The 19,602-nt window shown below is 44.1% G+C and overlaps 1 protein-coding gene across 1 annotated transcript in view; it reads left to right on the top strand.

Annotated features, from left to right (window-relative positions):
* LOC106598420 (KN motif and ankyrin repeat domain-containing protein 4) overlaps positions 1-19,602 on the top strand; it is a 39,532-nt gene that overhangs the window by 4,992 nt on the left and 14,938 nt on the right. Inside the window, exons 2-4 of the mRNA XM_014189463.3 lie at positions 13,516-13,673; positions 13,853-15,484; positions 17,631-17,706. Coding sequence (XP_014044938.3) covers positions 13,655-13,673; positions 13,853-15,484; positions 17,631-17,706 — 1,727 coding nt within the window. The 5' untranslated portion in view covers positions 13,516-13,654. The remainder of the gene's footprint in view (positions 1-13,515; positions 13,674-13,852; positions 15,485-17,630; positions 17,707-19,602) is intronic.

Genomic DNA, 19,602 nt, shown 5'->3' with positions numbered 1-19,602 from the left:
CGGTATGGATTTTATATGGTTTGGTTTGGATGGGATGTGACAACAATTTTGGACCCCCTTGTGGCTCCCCTAAATGTGGAGTATGAAATAATTTTTACATAACTAATTTTTGCTATCGTTCTTTTTTTACATCCGTTATTAGACAGTGGCAACGATGATGATTATGAACATGTTTTTTTGCCTGCTAATGCCTGCAATGCAGTGAAGAAAACGATATGACAACAATAACGTCTAATGTAACTGGCCCCTCTAACAGTACAACTGGCCCCAGCTTGGCCCCCCCAGTTGAAATGGTCTAGAACCGCCACTGGATGGGATAGATTTTATATGGTTTGGTATGGATGGGATAGATGTCATATGGTTTGGTATGGATTTTATATGGTTTGGTATGGATTTGATATGGTTTGGTATGGATGGGATCGATTTCATATGGTTTGGTATGGATTTTATATGGTTTGGTAGGGATTTTTTATGGTTTGGTATGGATGGGATAGATTTTATATGGTTTGGTATGGATGGGATAGATTTTATATGGTTTGGTATGGATGGGATCGATTTGATATGGTTTGGTATGGATTTTTTATTTTTTGGTATGGATTTTATATGGTTTGGTATGGATTTTATATGGTTTGGTATGGATGGGCTAGATTTTATATGGTTTGGTATGGATTTTATATGGTTTTGTCAAGGTGTGGGTGTAGCTGGTGCATTGGAAGTCAGGTGCAGGAGAGCAGAGATGAGTGGACAAGGCACTTTACTGAGGCAATATATGAATAGAACGCAACCGCGTCACAAAAACAAATGCCCTCAGAACAAGTGAGGCTGCACTAAGTACAAAAATAACAAAGTACAAAGTACAGGCTGTCAAAATGCACGGGTGTCAAATATAACCCGGCGCAAACCAGCCAGAAGAGTGCCAACCTGACAATAAACAATTACACACACAGACATGGGGGGAACAGAGGGCTAAATACATGACAAGTAATGAGGACAATGTAAACCAGGTGTGTGGGAAAACAAGACAAAACAAATGGAAAATTAAAAGTGGATCAGCGATGGCTAGAAGACCGGTGACGTCGACCGCCGAACGTCGCCCGAACAAGGAGAGGAACCGACTTCGCCGGAATTCGTGACAGGTTTGGTGTGGATGGAATAGATTTTATATGGTTTGGTATGGATTTTAAATGGTTTGGTATGGATGGAATAGATTTTATATGGTTTGGTATGGATTTTATATGGTTTGGTATGGATGGGATAGATTTTATATGGTTTGGTATGGATTTTATATGGTTTGGTATGGATGGGATAGATTTTATATGGTTTGGTATGGATTTTAAATGGTTTGGTATGGATGGGATAGATTGCATATGGTTTGGTATGGATTTTATATGGTTTGGTATGGATGGGATAGATTTTATATGGTTTGGTATGGATTTTATATGGTTTGGTATGGATGGGATAGATTTTATATGGTTTGGTATGGATGGGATATATTTCATATGGTTTGGTATGGATGGGATAGATTTTATATGGTTTGGTATAGATTTTATATGGTTTGGTATGGATGGGATAGATTTTATATGGTTTGGTATGGATGGGATAGATTTTATATGGTTTGGTATGGATTTTATATGGTTTAGTATGGATGGGATAGATTGTATATGCTTTGGTATGGATTTTATATGGTTTAGTATGGATGGGATAGATTTGACAGTATATGGTTTGGTATGGATTTTATATGGTTTAGTATGGATGGGATAGATTTTATATGGTTTAGTATGGATGGGATAGATTTTACAGTATGGTTTGGTATGGATTTTATATGGTTTAGTATGGATGGGATAGATTGTATATGGTTTGGTATGGATGGGATAGATTTTACAGTATATGGTTTGGTATGGATTTTTATATGGTTTAGTATGGATGGGATAGATTGTATATGGTTTGGTATGGATGGGATAGATTGTATATGGTTTGGTATGGATTTTATATGGTTTAGTATGGATGGGATAGATTGTATATGGTTTGGTATGGATGGGATAGATTTTATATGGTTTGGTATGGATTTTATATGGTTTAGTATGGATGGGATAGATTGTATATGGTTTGGTATGGATGGGATAGATTTTACAGTATATGGTTTGGTACACCATTCCATTCCTCTGCACCAGTGTTAAGGAGAGAGATTTTTACATCCAGGCTCCTGTAGCACAGCGGTCTGATATTGGCAACTCTGGCTCTGGTGTGATGGCTACGAGAGTCTCTAATGAAATGAAAATAACCAGACAGGTAACTGGGGGGCAAGGTCATGTATAAACCATCAACAGTTTGATCTGCACCACCCGGAGATCAACTGGAAGCCTGTTCAGTTCCCTGAAATGGCTAGGACAAATGAGCATCCTTGGGCTGATCTTGAGTGTAATTCTCATTAGTTTGTTTTGGGACGTTTTGAAGTTTGTCCTTCAGGTTTTTGGTTATGCCACTGAGCCAAGCATAATCATAGTGGCACTGTGTCAAAGATGTTGCCAGGGTCCTCATAGTCTCTGTATCCAGGAACTGGAGTGAACCTTCTCAATGACCTTCAGAGCCATGAGTTCACCTGTCTTGTTGGCTCAGTTCACATCCCAAGTATGTAACAGAGCATTTCAGCTTCACAACTACTTCATTACACTTGACTGAGAAGTTGGAAGAGTTTCTCACTTTGTGTTTGGAACCAAACAGGATACATTCTGTCTTGCCCAAATGCAGAGACAGTTTGTTGTTGGATAACCACTTACTGACTTTAGTCAGTTGGCTGCTTAGGGTCTTTTCAACAGTCTTCTCATTCTAATGTGAAACCAAGAGGGTAGCATCATCCACATACATGAACAGGCAGAGTCCATGAACAGGCAGAGTCCATGAACAGGCAGAGTCCATGAACAGGCAGAGTCCATGTCAAAATCAAAAGCCTCAAAATGTTGAAGAGGTGGCAGAATGATCCAAATGGTGAAAATTCTTTAGAACACACAGAACACAGGCATTAGAACACAGACCAGAGGCATTAGAACACAGACCAGAGGCATTAGAACACAGACCAGAGGCATTAGAACACAGACCAGAGGCATTAGAACACAGACCAGAGGCATTAGAACACAGACCAGAGGCATTAGAACACAGACCAGAGACATTAGAACACAGACCAGAGACATTAGAACACAGAACAGAGGCATTACGACAAAGAACAGAGACATGAGAACACACAGAAAATAGACATTAGAACACGGAGAACACTACAGAACCACAGGGAATCAAACTGGATGGAGGGAGAGAAAGAGTGCGTGTGTGAGAGAGTGACAGATACAGGAAGTTGGGAGAAGAGAGACAGTGGTTGGGTAGGGGCGGTTGGAGTCCAACAAGTTGGCTTGAGTTTCTAAACCAACTCCAAATAGAAGACAAGGAATAGAGTTATGTACTGGAAATACCACATAGTCAGCATGGCCAAACTGGAGGAAGAAAATATCCCTTTTCCTGACAACAGAACAGAGATGAGAAAGTCACTGCGCCCTCCAGTTGTAGAGTACGTCCCAAAAGGCACCCTATTCCCTATCTAGTGCACACCTTTTGACCAGAGCCCTATGGGTTGAAGTAGTGCACCAAATTGGGAAGGGGGGTCATTTAGGATGCATCTGTAGTCATGCCTGTAACTAGTACACTGACTACAGAGCAAAACCAACACATGACCTTCTGTTCTACCCACTAGGGTGCCATGAGTGAAGAGAAAACAATCACCTGGGTGTAGAAGTGTGATGGATTGCTTTGCTAATGGAACCATTCATTCATTCATTAATTCCAATCCACAGCACTTTGTAAGTACAGTGGGGGGGGGGGAAAGTATTTGATCCCCTGCTGATTTTGTACGTTTGCCCACTGACAAAGAAATGATCAGTCTATAATTTTAATGGTAGGTTTATTTGAACAGTGAGAGACAGAATAACAACAAAAAAATCCAGAAAAATGCATGTCAAAAATGTTATAAAATGATTTGCATTTTAATGAGGGAAATAAGTATTTGACCCCTCTGCAAAACATGACTTAGTACTTGGTGGCAAAACTCTTGTTGGCAATCACAGAGGTCAGACGTTTCTTGTAGTTGGCCACCAGGTTTGCACACATCTCAGGAGGGATTTTGTCCCACTCCTCTTTGCAGATCTTCTCCAAGTCATTAAGGTTTCGAGGCTGACGTTTGGCAACTCGAACCTTCAGCTCCCTCCACAGATTTTCTATGGGATTAAGGTCTGGAGACTGGCTAGGCCACTCCAGAACCTTAATGTGCTTCTTCTTGAGCCACTCCTTTGTTGCCTTGGCCGTGTGTTTTGGGTCATTGTCATGCTGGAATACCCATCCACAACCCATTTTCAATGCCCTGGCTGAGGGAAGGAGGTTCTCACCCAAGATCTGACGGTACATGGCCCCGTCCATCGTCCCTTTGATGCGGTGAAGTTGTCCTGTCCCCTTAGCAGAAAAACACCCCCAAAGCATAATGTTTCCACCTCCATGTTTGACGGTGGAGATGGTGTTCTTGGGGTCATAGGCAGCATTCCTCCTCCTCCAAACACGGTGAGTTGAGTTGATGTCAAAGAGCTTCATTTTGGTCTCATCTGACCACAACACTTTCACCAGTAGTCCTCTGAGTCATTCAGATGTTCATTGGCAAACTTCAGACGGGTATGTATATGTGTCTTCAGCAGGGGGACCTTGTGGGCGCTGCAGGATTTCAGTCCTTCATGGCGTAGTGTGTTACCAATTGTTTTCTTGGTGACTATGGTCCCAGCTGCCTTGAGATCATTGACAAGATCCTCCCGTGTAGTTCTGGGCTGATTCCTCACCGTTCTCATGATCATTGCAACTCCACGAGGTGAGATCTTGCATGGAGCCCCAGGCCGAGGGATATTGACAGTTCTTTTGTGTTTCTTCCATTTGCGAATAATCGCACCAAATGTTGTCACCTTCTCACCAAGCTGCTTGGCGATGGTCTTGTAGCCCATTCCAGCCTTGTGTAGGTCTACAATCTTGACCCAGACATCCCTGGAGAGCTTTTTGGTCTTGGCCATGGTGGAGAGTTTGGAATCTGATTGATTGATTGCTTCTGTGGAGAGGTGTCTCCCTTTAAGAGTGTGCTGCTAATCTCAGCTCGTTACCTGTATAAAAGACACCTGGGACACAGAAATCTTTCTGATTGAGAGGGGGTCAAATGCTTTTTCCCTCATTAAAATGCAAATCAATTTATAACATTTTTGACATGCATTTTTCTGGATATTTTTGTTGTTATTCTGTCTCTCACTGTTCAAATAAACCTACCATTAAAATTATAGAATGATCCTTTCTTTGTCAGTGGGCAAACGTACAAAATCAGCAGGGGATCAAATACTTTTTTCCCCCACTGTAGCACTTCAGAGTGAATCACAAATTAAATGCACACACACCACCACCGCCACAGCTAAAGGGTCAATCTGTAGTAGCTACATCCATTTCTGGACTATGTACCCATTGATTCTTGAAGAATAGAACTTATAAAGGCCTCATGAGCTTAGTTCAACAGTCATACCCCATCAGAATCCAAAATATAAGCTTGTTTTACTCCAATTTTTGTATACAAAGTAAACGTAAACAAACACTAAAAATCCTCTAAACATGGCTAAAACTATCATTTTCATATCATGGATGGTCAGTCCTTGCATCCATAGTGGTCTATGAATTTGAGTGGTTCCATTTCTCCAGTCCTATCCCTCAGCTTTTTAGTGAACCAGTGGCAATTCTTGTTTTGCTTTGTTATTGTTTTAACTGCTGATTGGCGCTTTAAGGAAAGGGAGAGAGAAACATCTGATCTTATCAGAGGAATCAGTCCAGTAACAGCTGAGAAACGAGGAATCTTCTGGACTCATATGTTGATGACAGCTTTATGTCTTCTACAACATTCTCCACGAAGCTTGTATGAGAGCCCAATTCCCAACCCTTTGTCTTACTTAGGTAGCCTGGTCCCAGATCTGTTTGTGCTTGCCAACAATGGTCAGTGTCACCATACATTATAGGTGTTAGTACAAATAGATCTGGGACCAGGTTAACTTCAAAGTGTTCTAGGAACAAGAATCTAAACAATGTGTCTGTGTCCCCATTATGGATCTAAAACCAGCAACTAAAATGGTGGCCTTAGTGTTCTAGAACATATCATAAACCAGAAACTAAAATGGTGGCCTTAGTGTTCTAGAACATATCATAAACCAGAAACTAAAATGGTGGCCTTATTGTTCTAGAACATATCATAAACCAGAAACTAAAATGGTGGCCTTAGTGTTCTAGAACATATCATAAACCAGAAACTAAAATGGTGGCCTTAGTGTTCTAGAACATATCATCTTAGGGAGGCGACCGTTTTAACAGTGTCATGAGTTCAAATTTAATTTGCGGTTTTTAGTCAAGAATGCTGTGGCTGGAGATTTTTGATTTCCGAGGTTTGTAACAATGTGCTAAGAAACCAATGCATTTATACACAGGACAGAGCAGTGGTGGGAACAGGAAGAGAAACAAAGCCCTCAAATTGGCCCCAAAATGGCCATTGAAAAATATTGAGACTTCTTTCTTCGAATACCTTTAAAATGGGGAAAAGGCTTTAATTAAGGGGCATCCACACCAAGGATGATAACTATAGCGATAAATTATACATACTGTAACTATAAACATTGGCGAGCATCCACACCAGCAGATTGTTTATTGTTCTGCAGTAGGAGAAAGTGGGGTAAGTTGAGCCAAAGGGATAAGTTGAGCCACCCTTGTCTCTAGGTCCAAAAAAAAACGTATTTTCATCCAGTCAAATGAATGTATTTTGTTAGATGATGCTTGTATCAAAAACAATACATCAGTTGGGGTCTCTATACGTTTTAATATTAGGTCCTAAACTTAGCATGAATGTGCATACTGTACTTATAGCTGTGTGGGCTAATATAGGCTAAATGTTTGCCTTGGGGTAAGTTGAGCCAATGGCCATGGGGTAAGTTGAGCCAATGGCCATGGGGTAAGTTGAGTCAATGGCCATGGGGTAAGTTGAGTCAATGGAAAGGTGAGCAAGTTGAAGTATTTTCTTCCCAGGCATAATGCAACACCATAGTTAAAGTCATGCCTGTAGCTATAACACCATAGTTAAAGTCATGCCTGTAGCTATAACACCATAGTTAAAGTCATGTCTGTAGCTATAACACCATAGTTAAAGTCATGTCTGTAGTTATAACACCATAGTTAAAGTCATGTCTGTAGCTATAACACCATAGTTAAAGTCATGCCTGTAGCTATAACACCATAGTTAAAGTCATGTCTGTAGCTATAACACCATAGTTAAAGTCATGCCTGTAGCTATAACACCATAGTTAAAGACATGCCTGTAGCTATAACACCATAGTTAAAGTCATGCCTGTAGCTATAACACCATAGTTAAAGTCATGTCTGTAGCTATAACACCATAGTTAAAGTCATGTCTGTAGCTATAACACCATAGTTAAAGTCATGTCTGTAGCTATAACACCATAGTTAAAGTCATGTCTGTAGCTATAACACCATAGTTAAAGTCATGTCTGTAGCTATAATACCATAGTTAAAGTCATGTCTGTAGCTATAACACCATAGTTAAAGTCATGTCTGTAGCTATAACACCATAGTTAAAGTCATGTCTGTAGCTATAACACCATAGTTAAAGTCATGTCTGTAGCTATAACACCATAGTTAAAGTCATGCCTGTAGCTATAACACCATAGTTAAAGTCATGTCTGTAGCTATAACACCATAGTTAAAGTCATGTCTGTAGCTATAACACCATAGTTAAAGTCATGTCTGTAGCGATAACACCATAGTTAAAGTCATGTCTGTAGCGATAACACCATAGTTAAAGTCATGTCTGTAGCTATAACACCATAGTTAAAGTCATGTCTGTAGCTATAACACCATAGTTAAAGTCATGTCTGTAGCTATAACACCATAGTTAAAGTCATGTCTGTAGCTATAACACCATAGTTAAAGTCATGTCTGTAGCTATAACACCATAGTTAAAGTCATGCCTGTAGCTATAACACCATAGTTAAAGTCATGTCTGTAGCGATAACACCATAGTTAAAGTCATGCCTGTAGCTATAACACCATAGTTAAAGTCATGCCTGTAGCTATAACACCATAGTTAAAGTCATGTCTGTAGCTATAACACCATAGTTAAAGTCATGTCTGTAGCTATAACACCATAGTTAAAGTCATGTCTGTAGCTATTCATAGGTTGCACCTTTGTCACTAGTCGCGTCATGCCATTGTTATGAACATTCTCAATCCACCCTCTGCCATCGGCGCCATAGCGGTGCCCTAAAGTGGTGATAAGCCCAGTCCTTCTAGCTAATGGTATATCATCTAAAGTCAATCTGGTGACATTATGATGATGTCCTACTAATTATTTGCCTCCTTTTGAAATGTCATTGTATTGCCAAGCCACAATAATGCACTTCTGATGAAATCTTCATCAGCACTCATTGACAATGCATTGAGTAGAATGCTCAGTCGGGCATCAGTCCAAAACAATATTGGGAAAAAACGTGAAACCCATGAATGCACCATAGTTAAAGTTCTTATGTAGCTATGCACCATAGTTAAAGTTCTTATGTAGCTATGCACCATAGTTAATGTTCTTATGTAGCTATGCACCATAGTTAAAGTTCTTATGTAGCTATGCACCATAGTTAAAGTTTTTATGTAGCTATGCACCATAGTTAAAGTTCTTATGTAGCTATGCACCATAGTTAATGTTCTTATGTAGCTATGCACCATAGTTAAAGTTCTTATGTATCTATGCACCATAGTTACAGTTCTTATGTAGCTATGCACCATAGTGTGGCAAATTTTGGGGGGGTAGTCCGACCAAGACTCAAACCAAAATCCAGCAAATGTCAAGCCAACACCTTAACCGTTATGCCAAGACATCTGAACCGCTTGAGGAGGTCCCTATGTGTTAGTTTAAGGTCATTACAATGGGAACAGTTATGTACAGTACGTAGCTTCATACAGCGGCCTTATCCTGGATGCTGATTGGTTAAAACGGCATTCCGTCTCGGGCCTAACAACATCCGGACCATTACATCCTCCAATCACCTGCTTCTCGGGCGTTATCACTTCATCACACCACAGAAAATATAGACGTGCATACAGTTTAGTATCTTAGAGGTAACAGAGCGTCACAGTCAACACCCTGCTCTTTCTCTCTTCACTAACTCCTAAGACAGTTTGTTTTGATTGACATTTCCCCTTCTCTTTCCTTCCTAAGATGTCTCTGTTTGTTTCACCCCATTGAAGATACTACAGAATTCTGTCAACAGTCACCTGTGAACATTAAGATGACGTGCCCTGGTCTATACCCTCTGCTGTCCCTGGTCTATACCCTCTGCTGTCCCTGGTCTATACCCTCTGCTGTCCCTGGTCTATACCCTCTGCTGTCCCTGGTCTATACCCTCTGCTGTCCCTGGTCTATGCCCTCTGCTGTCCCTGGTCTATACCCTCTGCTGTCCCTGGTCTATACCCTCTGCTGTCCCTGGTCTATACCCTCTGCTGTCCCTGGTCTATACCCTCTGCTGTCACAGCCCCAGGTCTTACCATGTGTTCAAAGACTACTTTCATCTCAGTGAAAAGGCCTGGCACCACAATGTCGCCATCTACCTTTGTACTGTGATTTGTATTGTTTGTTTATACTGGGGGAAATTGGTGTCAGCGATGATGTGCGTAGCTAGGGGAATAAGGAATAAGTCATGTGTGGTGTGTGGATTGTTGTGGGTCACACGTTGTGTGTGGATTGTTGTGGGTCACACGTTGTGTGTGGATTGTTGTGGGTCACACGTTGTGTGTGGATTGTTGTGGGTCCACATGTTGTGTGTGGATTGTTGTGGGTCCACATGTTGTGTGTGGATTGTTGTGGGTCACACGTTGTATGTGGATTGTTGTGGGTCACACGTTGTGTGTGGATCGTTGTGGGTCCACACGTTGTGTGTGGATTGTTGTGGGTCCACACGTTGTGTGTGGATTGTTGTGGGTCACACGTTGTGTGTGGATTGTTGTGGGTCACACGTTGTGTGTGGATTCTTGTGGGTCACACGTTGTGTGTGGATTGTTGTGGGTCCACACATTGTGTGTGGATTGTTGTGGGTCACACGTTGTGTGTGGATTGTTGTGGGTCCACACGTTGTGTGTGGATTGTTGTGGGTCACACGTTGTGTGTGGATTGTTGTGGGTCACACGTTGTGTGTGGATTGTTGTGGGTCACACGTTGTGTGTGGATTGTTGTGGGTCCACACATTGTGTGTGGATTGTTGTGGGTCACACGTTGTGTGTGGATTGTTGTGGGTCCACACGTTGTGTGTGGATTGTTGTGGGTCCACACGTTGTGTGTGGGTTGTGGGTCACACGTTGTGTGTGGATTGTTGTGGGTCACACGTTGTGTGTGGATTGTTGTGGTCCACACGTTGTGTGTGGATTGTTGTGGTCCACACGTTGTGTGTGGATTGTTGTGGGTCACACGTTGTGTGTGGATTGTTGTGGGTCACACGTTGTGTGTGGATTGTTGTGGGTCACACGTTGTGTGTGGATTGTTGTGGGTCCACACGTTGTGTGTGGATTGTTGTGGGTCCACACGTTGTGTGTGGATTGTTGTGGGTCACACGTTGTGTGTGGATTGTTGTGGGTCCCACGTGGTGTGTGGATTGTTGTGGGTCCACACGTTGTGTGTGGATTGTTGTGGGTCCACACGTTGTGTGTGGATTGTTGTGGGTCACACGTTGTGTGTGGATTGTTGTGGGTCACACGTTGTGTGTGGATTGTTGTGGGTCACACGTTGTGTGTGGATTGTTGTGGGACCACACGTTGTGTGTGGATTGTTGTGGATCCACATGTTGTGTGTGGATTGTTGTGGGTCACACGTTGTGTGTGGATTGTTGTGGGTCCACACGTTGTGTGTGGATTGTTGTGGGTCCACACGTTGTGTGTGGATTGTTGTGGGTCACACGTTCTGTGTTGTGTGTGTAACAAGAACTGTGTGTCAATACATACCATTGACACAGTATATTTTTTATAAAATTTATTGAACCTTTATTTAACTAGGCAAGTCAGTTAAGAACAAATTCTTATTTACAATGACTGCCTACCAAAAGGCAAAAGGCCTCCTTTCGGGACAGGGGATTAAGCAACACATGACAACACAGCATGGTAGCGATACAACATGGGAGCAGCACAACATGGTAGCAGCACAAAACATGGTACAAACATTAAGAAGGTAGAGTCAACAATACATCACGCAAAGCAGCCACAACTGTCCGTAAGACTGTCCATGATTGAGTCTTTGAATGAAGAGATAAACCTGTCCAGTATATCTCGTTTTATTTACAGTAGTATGCACATGTATGTGAGTGATCTTTATGAATGTATGCACAGTATGTTCTGTATGTATGTATGGAGTGTGTGTGTGTGTGTGTGTGTGTGTGTGTGTGTGTGTGTGTGTGTGTGTGTGTGTGTGTGTGTGTGTGTGTGTGTGTGTGTGTGTGTGTGTACGTCTGTTATTGTGCTTATCGCATGTGTTTAGGGCGTCATTCACAGCGGGACTTTTCAGTCAGTGGTGTTACTCTGTTTACTGCATAGCTGACATTGTTTGGGTCTGTGGCTGCGTGTGGCTGTCACTGTGGTCCCCCAAGAGGCCAGAGAGTCTAGCACCTACCCACTGAGGGGTCTGGAGAGAGAGGGGGGTTTAGAGTCTAGCACCTACCCACTGAAGGGTCTGGAGAGAGAGGGGGGTTTAGAGTCTAACACCTACCTACTGAGGGGTCTGGAGAGAGAGGGGGGTTTAGAGTCTAACACCTACCCACTGAAGGGTCTGGAGAGAGAGGGGGGTTTAGAGTCTAACACCTACCCACTGACGGGTCTGGAGAGAGAGGGGGGTTTAGAGTCTAGCACCTACCCACTGAGGGGTCTGGAGAGAGAGGGGGGTTTAGAGTCTAGCACCTACCCACTGAGGGGTCTGGAGAGAGAGGGGGGTTTAGAGTCTAACACCTACCCACTGAGGGGTCTGGAGAGAGAGGGGGGTTTAGAGTCTAACACCTACCTACTGAGGGGTCTGGAGAGAGAGGGGGGTTTAGAGTCTAACACCTACCTACTGAGGGGTCTGGAGAGAGAGGGGGGTTTAGAGTCTAACACCTACCTACTGAGAGGTCTGGAGAGAGAGGGGGGTTTAGGGTTATAGAGGGGAAGGAGGGAGGAAGCTTGGGAAGAGGGGAGAGACTAAAAGAAGTGTGAGATGGGTAGATATGGGTGGTCAGGATAGATTAAAAGTAGACACGATGGCTGGAGGACAAGAGGGGAGAATGTAGAATAAGTAAAGAGAGTTGAAGGAGAGAAGAGAGGTGATAAATAACAGGAGAGACATATATTGAGGAAGAGAAACAGAGAAAGCACTGGGAGAAAAGAGGGAGGCCGTGAGAGTAGGAGAGACATTTTTATATGTAGGAGTGTATTGGGTTCCCTGGCTTTTGGTCTCAACCGTCTAAGAGTTATTTTGAGATCTGTATTTGGACTGAAGGTCTATAATCAGGGGCGGACTGGCCATTTGGCATTTCGGGAAAATACCAGATGGGCTGGTCTATTATCTGGTTAATAATGGGGGCCTCAGGGAAAATAATGGGCCGGTGTGTTAGAAATGCTAAGGCTGATATAATCAAGGGAGCATCAGGCCTTCCACTGTTCTATGCAAGTCAGTAGGGTTAATTCTGATGTATGGATTGAGTAAGTGAGTGAGTGAGTGAGTGAGTGAGTGAGTGAGTGAGTGAGTGAGTGAGTGAGTGAGTGAGTGAGTGAGTGAGTGAGTGAGTGAGTGAGTGAGTGAGTGAGTGAGTGAGTGAGTGAGTGAGTGAGTGAGAAATCAATGTTTCTGCCACACGTTCATGATGAGCTGTCCACTTGAAAATCCAGGGCGAGTCCTCATTTGGAAATACCAGAAGTAAACCACAAGTCCACCAGTTCCAAAAATGTAGGCCCTAGTGCAAAATAACAATGTTTTACATGTTCCGGGTGCAGACCCGTTTTATAAATACAGAACAGAGACATTAGAACACAGAGAACAGAGATTAGAACAGAGACATTAGAACACACAGCCTTCCCTGTGGCTCAGTTGGTAGAGCATGGTGTGTGCAACGCCAGGGTTGTGGGTTCGATTCCCACAGGGGGCCAGTACAAAAAAAAAATGCATGAAATGAAAATGAAATGTATGTATTCACTACTGTAAGTCGCTCTGGATAAGAGTGTCTGCTAAATGACTAAAATGTAAATGTAAACACACAGAACAGACATTAGAACAGAGACATTAGAACACACAGAACAGAGACATTAGAATACACAGAACAGAGACATTAGAATACACAACAATAATCTACAAATGTTCTTACCCTCCTCCTCTGTCCCTTGTTTGCTCTCTCTTGCCAGGCAGTCAAGTTGCTTTCCATCACGAGAAAGAGTCACAACGCCCGTAGAAGTTGGCAAGAGAGCAGAAAGTGACTGGCACTCAGACTACCAACAGACATATAATGTGCTAAAAAACAACGCTCACAGCTGAAGCCTGACAATGACGGACAAACAAAATGGTAACAGTTTTAAAAATATATCAAATGTATCAATGAAAATTGGCTACCTTTTTGATAGTTATATGAAACAAAATGTTTGTTAGATAATTCCTAAACACATTTATGCTCCACACACTTTAGTGCTTATTATGTATCAATGCTATGATAACAAGTATAGAAACACTGCAATCCTTTTTTAGGAAATGGGCCCAAAGCCCCAGAGAATAGGGTGAAGGGGAAGCCTCCTCCGTACTCTGTGGAAACGCCCTATGGCTTCTGCCTGGACCTGGACTTCCTCAAGTACGTGGACGACATCGAGAAGGGCCACACCATAAAGAGGGTCCCCATCAAGCGCCGGAGCAGGGGGCAGAGGCCCAGCACTCTCCCCAGGAACCTCAATCTCTCTGGGCATGGCTACCAGCCTAGCCCCTGGGGCTCCACTGGAGCTCTGGCCTCCAGGTCTCGCCTCCCCGACCCCCACCAAGGCTATGGCTCTTGGGCTTATGATGGCAGATCGCCAGCCTCCCCTGGAGGATACAAGTCTGTGGCAGAGATGGAAGCCAGTATCAGGGCCTTTGATGAGCAGCCCTTGGGGGAGCACATCAGGCCCAATCTCCTGCGGGCCTCCAGCCTGCCTCTCACCGTCCTGCTAAGGAAAGGTTCAGAGTCAACTGAGGACCAGGCCAGTCTCCAAAGCTCCAGAGACCGTCCCAGAGGAAGGGACACTTCCACGGAAGACATCTTCTACTCCCTGGACCGCTCGTCCAACCAGGATTTTTCTGGAACCCTCCGCCGCCTCAATAAAGCCCTGCAGCATATGGGCGAGCTGGAGGAGGAGGTTCGGGTCATCCCAGAGCTCAAGGCACAGATCTACATCCTGCAGGAGGAGAGGGAGATGCTCCGTCTTGGACTGAACCCCAAACCCGCATCCCGAACCTTCTCCAACATGGCCAAAGACCACTCTTACGTGACCTCTGACCTCAAAAGACCCAGGAAAGAGAGTAATCTCTTCCTCGCCAACAATGACATCACCGATGATGACTCTAACCAGACACACGAATGGAGGACAAGCACAGACCTGGATGAGCTTCTCACAGTGACGTCTCTGCAGGCCAAAGTAGCCATGCTGGAGCAGAGGCTTCATGAGAGCAGCTTGGACCTCCAGAAGGCTACCGTGCTACTGAGAGAACAGCAGGAGGAGGGCCGGAGGAACGATGAGAGGATGTGCCAGCTGATCAGGAAAACTGGGGACTGGGGGAGAGCAGAAAGAGTCCCTGTGGAGCAAGATGAAAAACAGACTGAGAATTCTTCTAGGTGGGTCTTAGCAGGTGTGCATGGTACATCCGTTAGAGAAAGTTTCAATGTAGGAGAAGCTTTGTCGACAAATACAGTGACCATTAGAACAAATAGACAAAACCCTGGCACTCAGATTGAGGACCTAGAAGATGATCAAGTTTGGGTTTCAGCTAGCTCTTTCATGATGGAGGCCCAAGCGAACAGTCTTGGAGCTGGTCAACACAGTTCAAAAACGGTGGTCCATTGCTCCGTCAGAGAACCAGGCCTAGCAGTACCCATGGAGCACATGCCCCAGGAGGAAGCCCCCACAGGGGGCATGGATCAAGCTGTGGCAGTCCTCCACGTAAGGAGGATCCAGTGTCTCCTGGAACAGCAGTGGGAGTGTCTGTGTGGGGGGACAGCACCAGAGGGGGGCAAGGCCCTGGAGCACCCAAATCCCAAGGTCAATTTACTACAGGAGGAGATGATGAGTCTGGTTCATACTCTTTCCTCCTACTACAACCATGGATCCAGTGCCGGAGAGGATTCTCAAGGAGGTATAGCCTATTTTCACAGATCTTCTTCTTTCGGGTTGATTTCCAGAACACAGATTAAGCCTATTGCTGGACTAAAAAGTATGCTCAATGAAGAATCTCCATTGAAAGTGCTTTCTAGTCCAGGAGAAGACTTGATCTAGGACTGAGAACCTGGAAAACAATTGACAGTCTACATTGACAATACATATTTTCAATTAAATATAAAAAGAAAAGTTATTTGGAACAAGGAATCATTTTCTCAGGTTCCTTATAAAGCTAATTGAATTCCAATGTTTATTTTATAGAACAGAGCTCTTTTGTCTTTCATAAATCAGACATTTTCGAACTCATTTGAATTTCAAAGCACAGTCATAATGTAACGCAATCGATTCCCAATGTTTTTGAAACCCCATTCGCGTCACGTCAGCACATTTAACTCATAGCTTTGAGCTATTTCTCCATCTAGCATGAAAGATTAGGTCAGATTTATGAGTCAATGACAGGAATTTACTGCACACAAATCCTATTACCCTGTCAGAGACTACTTACAGACAACTTTCCTTGCCTCTCTCACATTGAGACCCACAATTTACCATGCAGTGTAAATGAATGGTTATAGTTGGCCTGGCTTTATTCATGATAGATGTGTATTGATGACTGTAACTCTCTCATACTGTATGTATTTTATGAAGAATTTTGATCTTGCCATATTGGAATGACTATACAGTCCCTACAAGTACTTCCCTTCTCTACCTTTATACTAGCACTTTGGTCATAATTACAGGGAAATTACTTTGTTCTTGTGCTAAAGACAATTCAATGCTGCTGAGGACACAACTCACCAGACTCATGTGTCTTATTAAAGCAAAGAAATGAACATAAATACAGTTTATATGTAGTTATCAAACTTCCCGCATAGAGTCCCATTGTTATTAGGCTACCAAGCATGTATAATGGAGTATGTTTAAGGACTGTCTATTTCCACGTCATACTGTGTGGTTGGTCCCACCTGAAACGACAATAATTTGCAAAGCATTTGCAATTATGTATTTTTTATAAAGGGTTTGAGCTTCACCAACCCTTTAGTTGTTATTGCTTGTTTATCCGTTGTTGTATTCAAAATGGGACCGTGTGATTTAACAGCTCCTACGCCTTAAAAAATGCTTCCGTCTCGTCTAGGGTTGCAAAGGGAGGGTATATTACTGGAAACTTCTGAAGTTTATCAGTAAACAACCAGAATTGTGGTAACTTTCAAGGTATTTTAGGAGTTTTATCTAGTGGCCTTTTTTTGGGTACTTTAGATTATCACAGGTGTCTGTAATTATCTCTGTCCCTCTGTGTGGCCTTATCACATGTTAAATATGAATATAAACCATCAACTTAGTGAATACCATAGGGTGTTTAATATGAGACTTTCAGCATGAAATATCCTTTATACTATGTCAATATGTCTTTGTTGTAAATGTTTTGGCGCCAAACTGGTGGTAGATGTGAAAGAAGTCATTAGTTGGAAGAGTTTCATAGTTAATGGAAAATAATGCCATTGTTCATTAGATGCTTTTTGTTCATTTATTAAGTAGGCTATTTTCTCTTGAATTCTATGGCCTATTCACCAGAGGAGTGGTTCCCAACCTTTTTTGACTGCTGTACCACCAACTGAATTTTGCTCTTACCGGAGTACCCCTGAAGTACCCCTTCATTTTACCAGTAGGCCTATGGTCTCATGAGTCTTCTCAAGTACCCCCTGTGGATAGACCAAGTACCCCCTGTGGATAGACCAAGTAACCCCTGTGGATAGACCAAGTAACCCCTGTGGATAGACCAAGTACCCCCCTGTGGATAGACCAAGTACCCCCTGTGGATAGACCAAGTACCCCCTGTGGATAGACCAAGTACCCCCTGTGGATAGACCAAGTACCCCCTGTGGATAGACCAAGTACCCCCTGTGGATAGACCAAGTACCCCCCTGTGGATAGACCAAGTATCCCCAGAGGTCCTATCACCCCTGGTTGGGAACCTCTGCACTAGAAACTCATTGGCAATATGAATAATAGATATGAATAAATTTGTTTAAAGTTATTCAAGTATAAATTACCAGAGTTCCTATAGGTTACCATAGCTTTTACCAGTAGCTTTGCAATCCTAATCTTGGCGTTTTCTCTCCCAGTCCCAAAATCCATCATGAAGAGAAATGGGAGTGCTCAGATGTCAAAGAACCTCCACTTTGCTGGTGTGAACAGAGGGTAAGACACTAGTCTCCTGACGTTTATGTTGTTAACAAATAACTAACTTGAGCATCACCCTCTGAATTTATGACCAATTTATGGCTAACCCCGAAGATCTCACTGTGCAGCAACTCAAGTGTGGTACTGTCTGCATTTAGCTATGAAAACCCCTTGTACAGTGCCTTCAGAAAGTACTCACACCCCTTGACTTTTTCACATTTTGTCGTGTTACAGCCTGAATTTAAAATAGATTAAAATCACAAACTACATTCACAAACTAATTAAAAATGAAAAGATGTCACATCCTGACCATAGTAAGATGTGATTTTCTATGGTAGAGTAGGTCAGGGCGTGACAGGGGGTGTTTTGTGTTTTTCTATGTTTTCTATTTCTATGTTTAGGTTCTGGTTTTTCTATTTCTATGTTGTTTTTTGGGGATGATCTCCAATTGGAGGCAGCTGGTCCTCGTTACCTCTGATTGGAGATCATATTTAAGTAGGGGTTTTTCTTCCTGGGTTTTGTGGGTGATTTATATTTTGAGTAGTGTTTGTTTCTCTCTGCGTCACGGTTTGTTGTTTTGTCATATGCAGTTATTTATGTATTGCAAAGTTTCACAGATTTAATAAAATGTGGAACTACAACCACGCTGCACTTTGGTCCGATTCTTTTGACAATCGTGACAGAATAACCCACCACCAAGGGACCAAGCAGTGTGATATGGACCTATGGACGTTTGAGGAGATAAGGAGGAGTATATCTAGGGCTTTGGAGGATTTAGGGGCAGGAGAAGAGCGCCTCCCAGGGGAACAGGTGGAGGCAGCAAGAGCGCAACAACAAGGGAAGCACGAGAGGCAGCCCCCAAAACATTTTTTGGGGGGGCACACGGGTAGTTTGGCGGAGTCAGGGGTGAGACCTGAGCCAACTCCCCGTGCTTATCGTGGTGAGCATGTGCCTACCTCTCGCACTCTCCCTCCAGTGCGCCTCCATAGCCCAGTACGTCCTGTGCCTGCTCATCGCACTCTCCCTCCAGTGCGCCTCCATAGCCCAGTACGTCCTGTGCCTGCTCCTCGCACTCTCCCTCCAGTGCGCCTCCATAGCCCAGTACGTCCTGTGCCTGCTCATCGCACTCTCCCTCCAGTGCGCCTCCATAGCCCTGTACGTCCTGTGCCTGCTCCTCGCACTCTCCCTCCAGTGCGCCTCCATAGCCCAGTACGTCCTGTGCCTGCTCCTCGCACTCTCCCTCCAGTGCGCCTCCATAGCCCTGTACGTCCTGTGCCTGCTCCTCGCACTCTCCCTCCAGTGCGCCTCCATAGCCCAGTACGTCCTGTGCCTGCTCCTCGCACTCTCCCTCCAGTGCGCCTCCATAGCCCAGTACGGCAGGTGCCTGCTCTGAGCACCCGGTCCTCAGTGCGTCTCTCCAGTCCGGTGAGACCTGTTCCAGATCCACGAGAAAAGCCTCCAGTGATAATCTATGGTCCGAAGCCTGTAGAGATGATCCATGGCATGAAGCCTCCAGTGATGATCCATGGCCCGGAGCCTGTAGGGATGTTCCATGGCACGAAGCACTTTGGTAATCCATGGCCCAGAACCTGTAGGGATAATCCATGGCAAGGAGCCTGTAGGGATGATCCATGGCCCGGAGCCTTTAGAGATGATCCATGGCATGAAGCCTCCAGTGATGATCCATGGCGCGGAACCTGTATTGATGATCCATGGCATGGAGCTTGCAGCAACGGTCCCTAGTCCGGAACCTACAACGACGCTCTCCAGTCCGGAGCCTCCGGCGACGCTCTCCAGTCCGGAGCCTCCGGCGACGCTCCCCAGTCCCGGAGCCTCCGGCGACGCTCCCCAGTCCCGGAGCCTCCGGCGACGCTCCCCAGTCCCGGAGCCTCCGGCGACGCTCCCCAGTCCCGG

This window comes from Salmo salar, chromosome 03, assembly GCF_965601325.2.
Source record: "Salmo salar chromosome 03, fSalSal1, whole genome shotgun sequence".
In the NCBI taxonomy this organism is placed as follows: Eukaryota; Metazoa; Chordata; class Actinopteri; order Salmoniformes; family Salmonidae; genus Salmo; species Salmo salar.
Note: the sequence above shows the minus strand (reverse complement) of the source record. Positions and strands in the feature narration are given on the sequence as shown.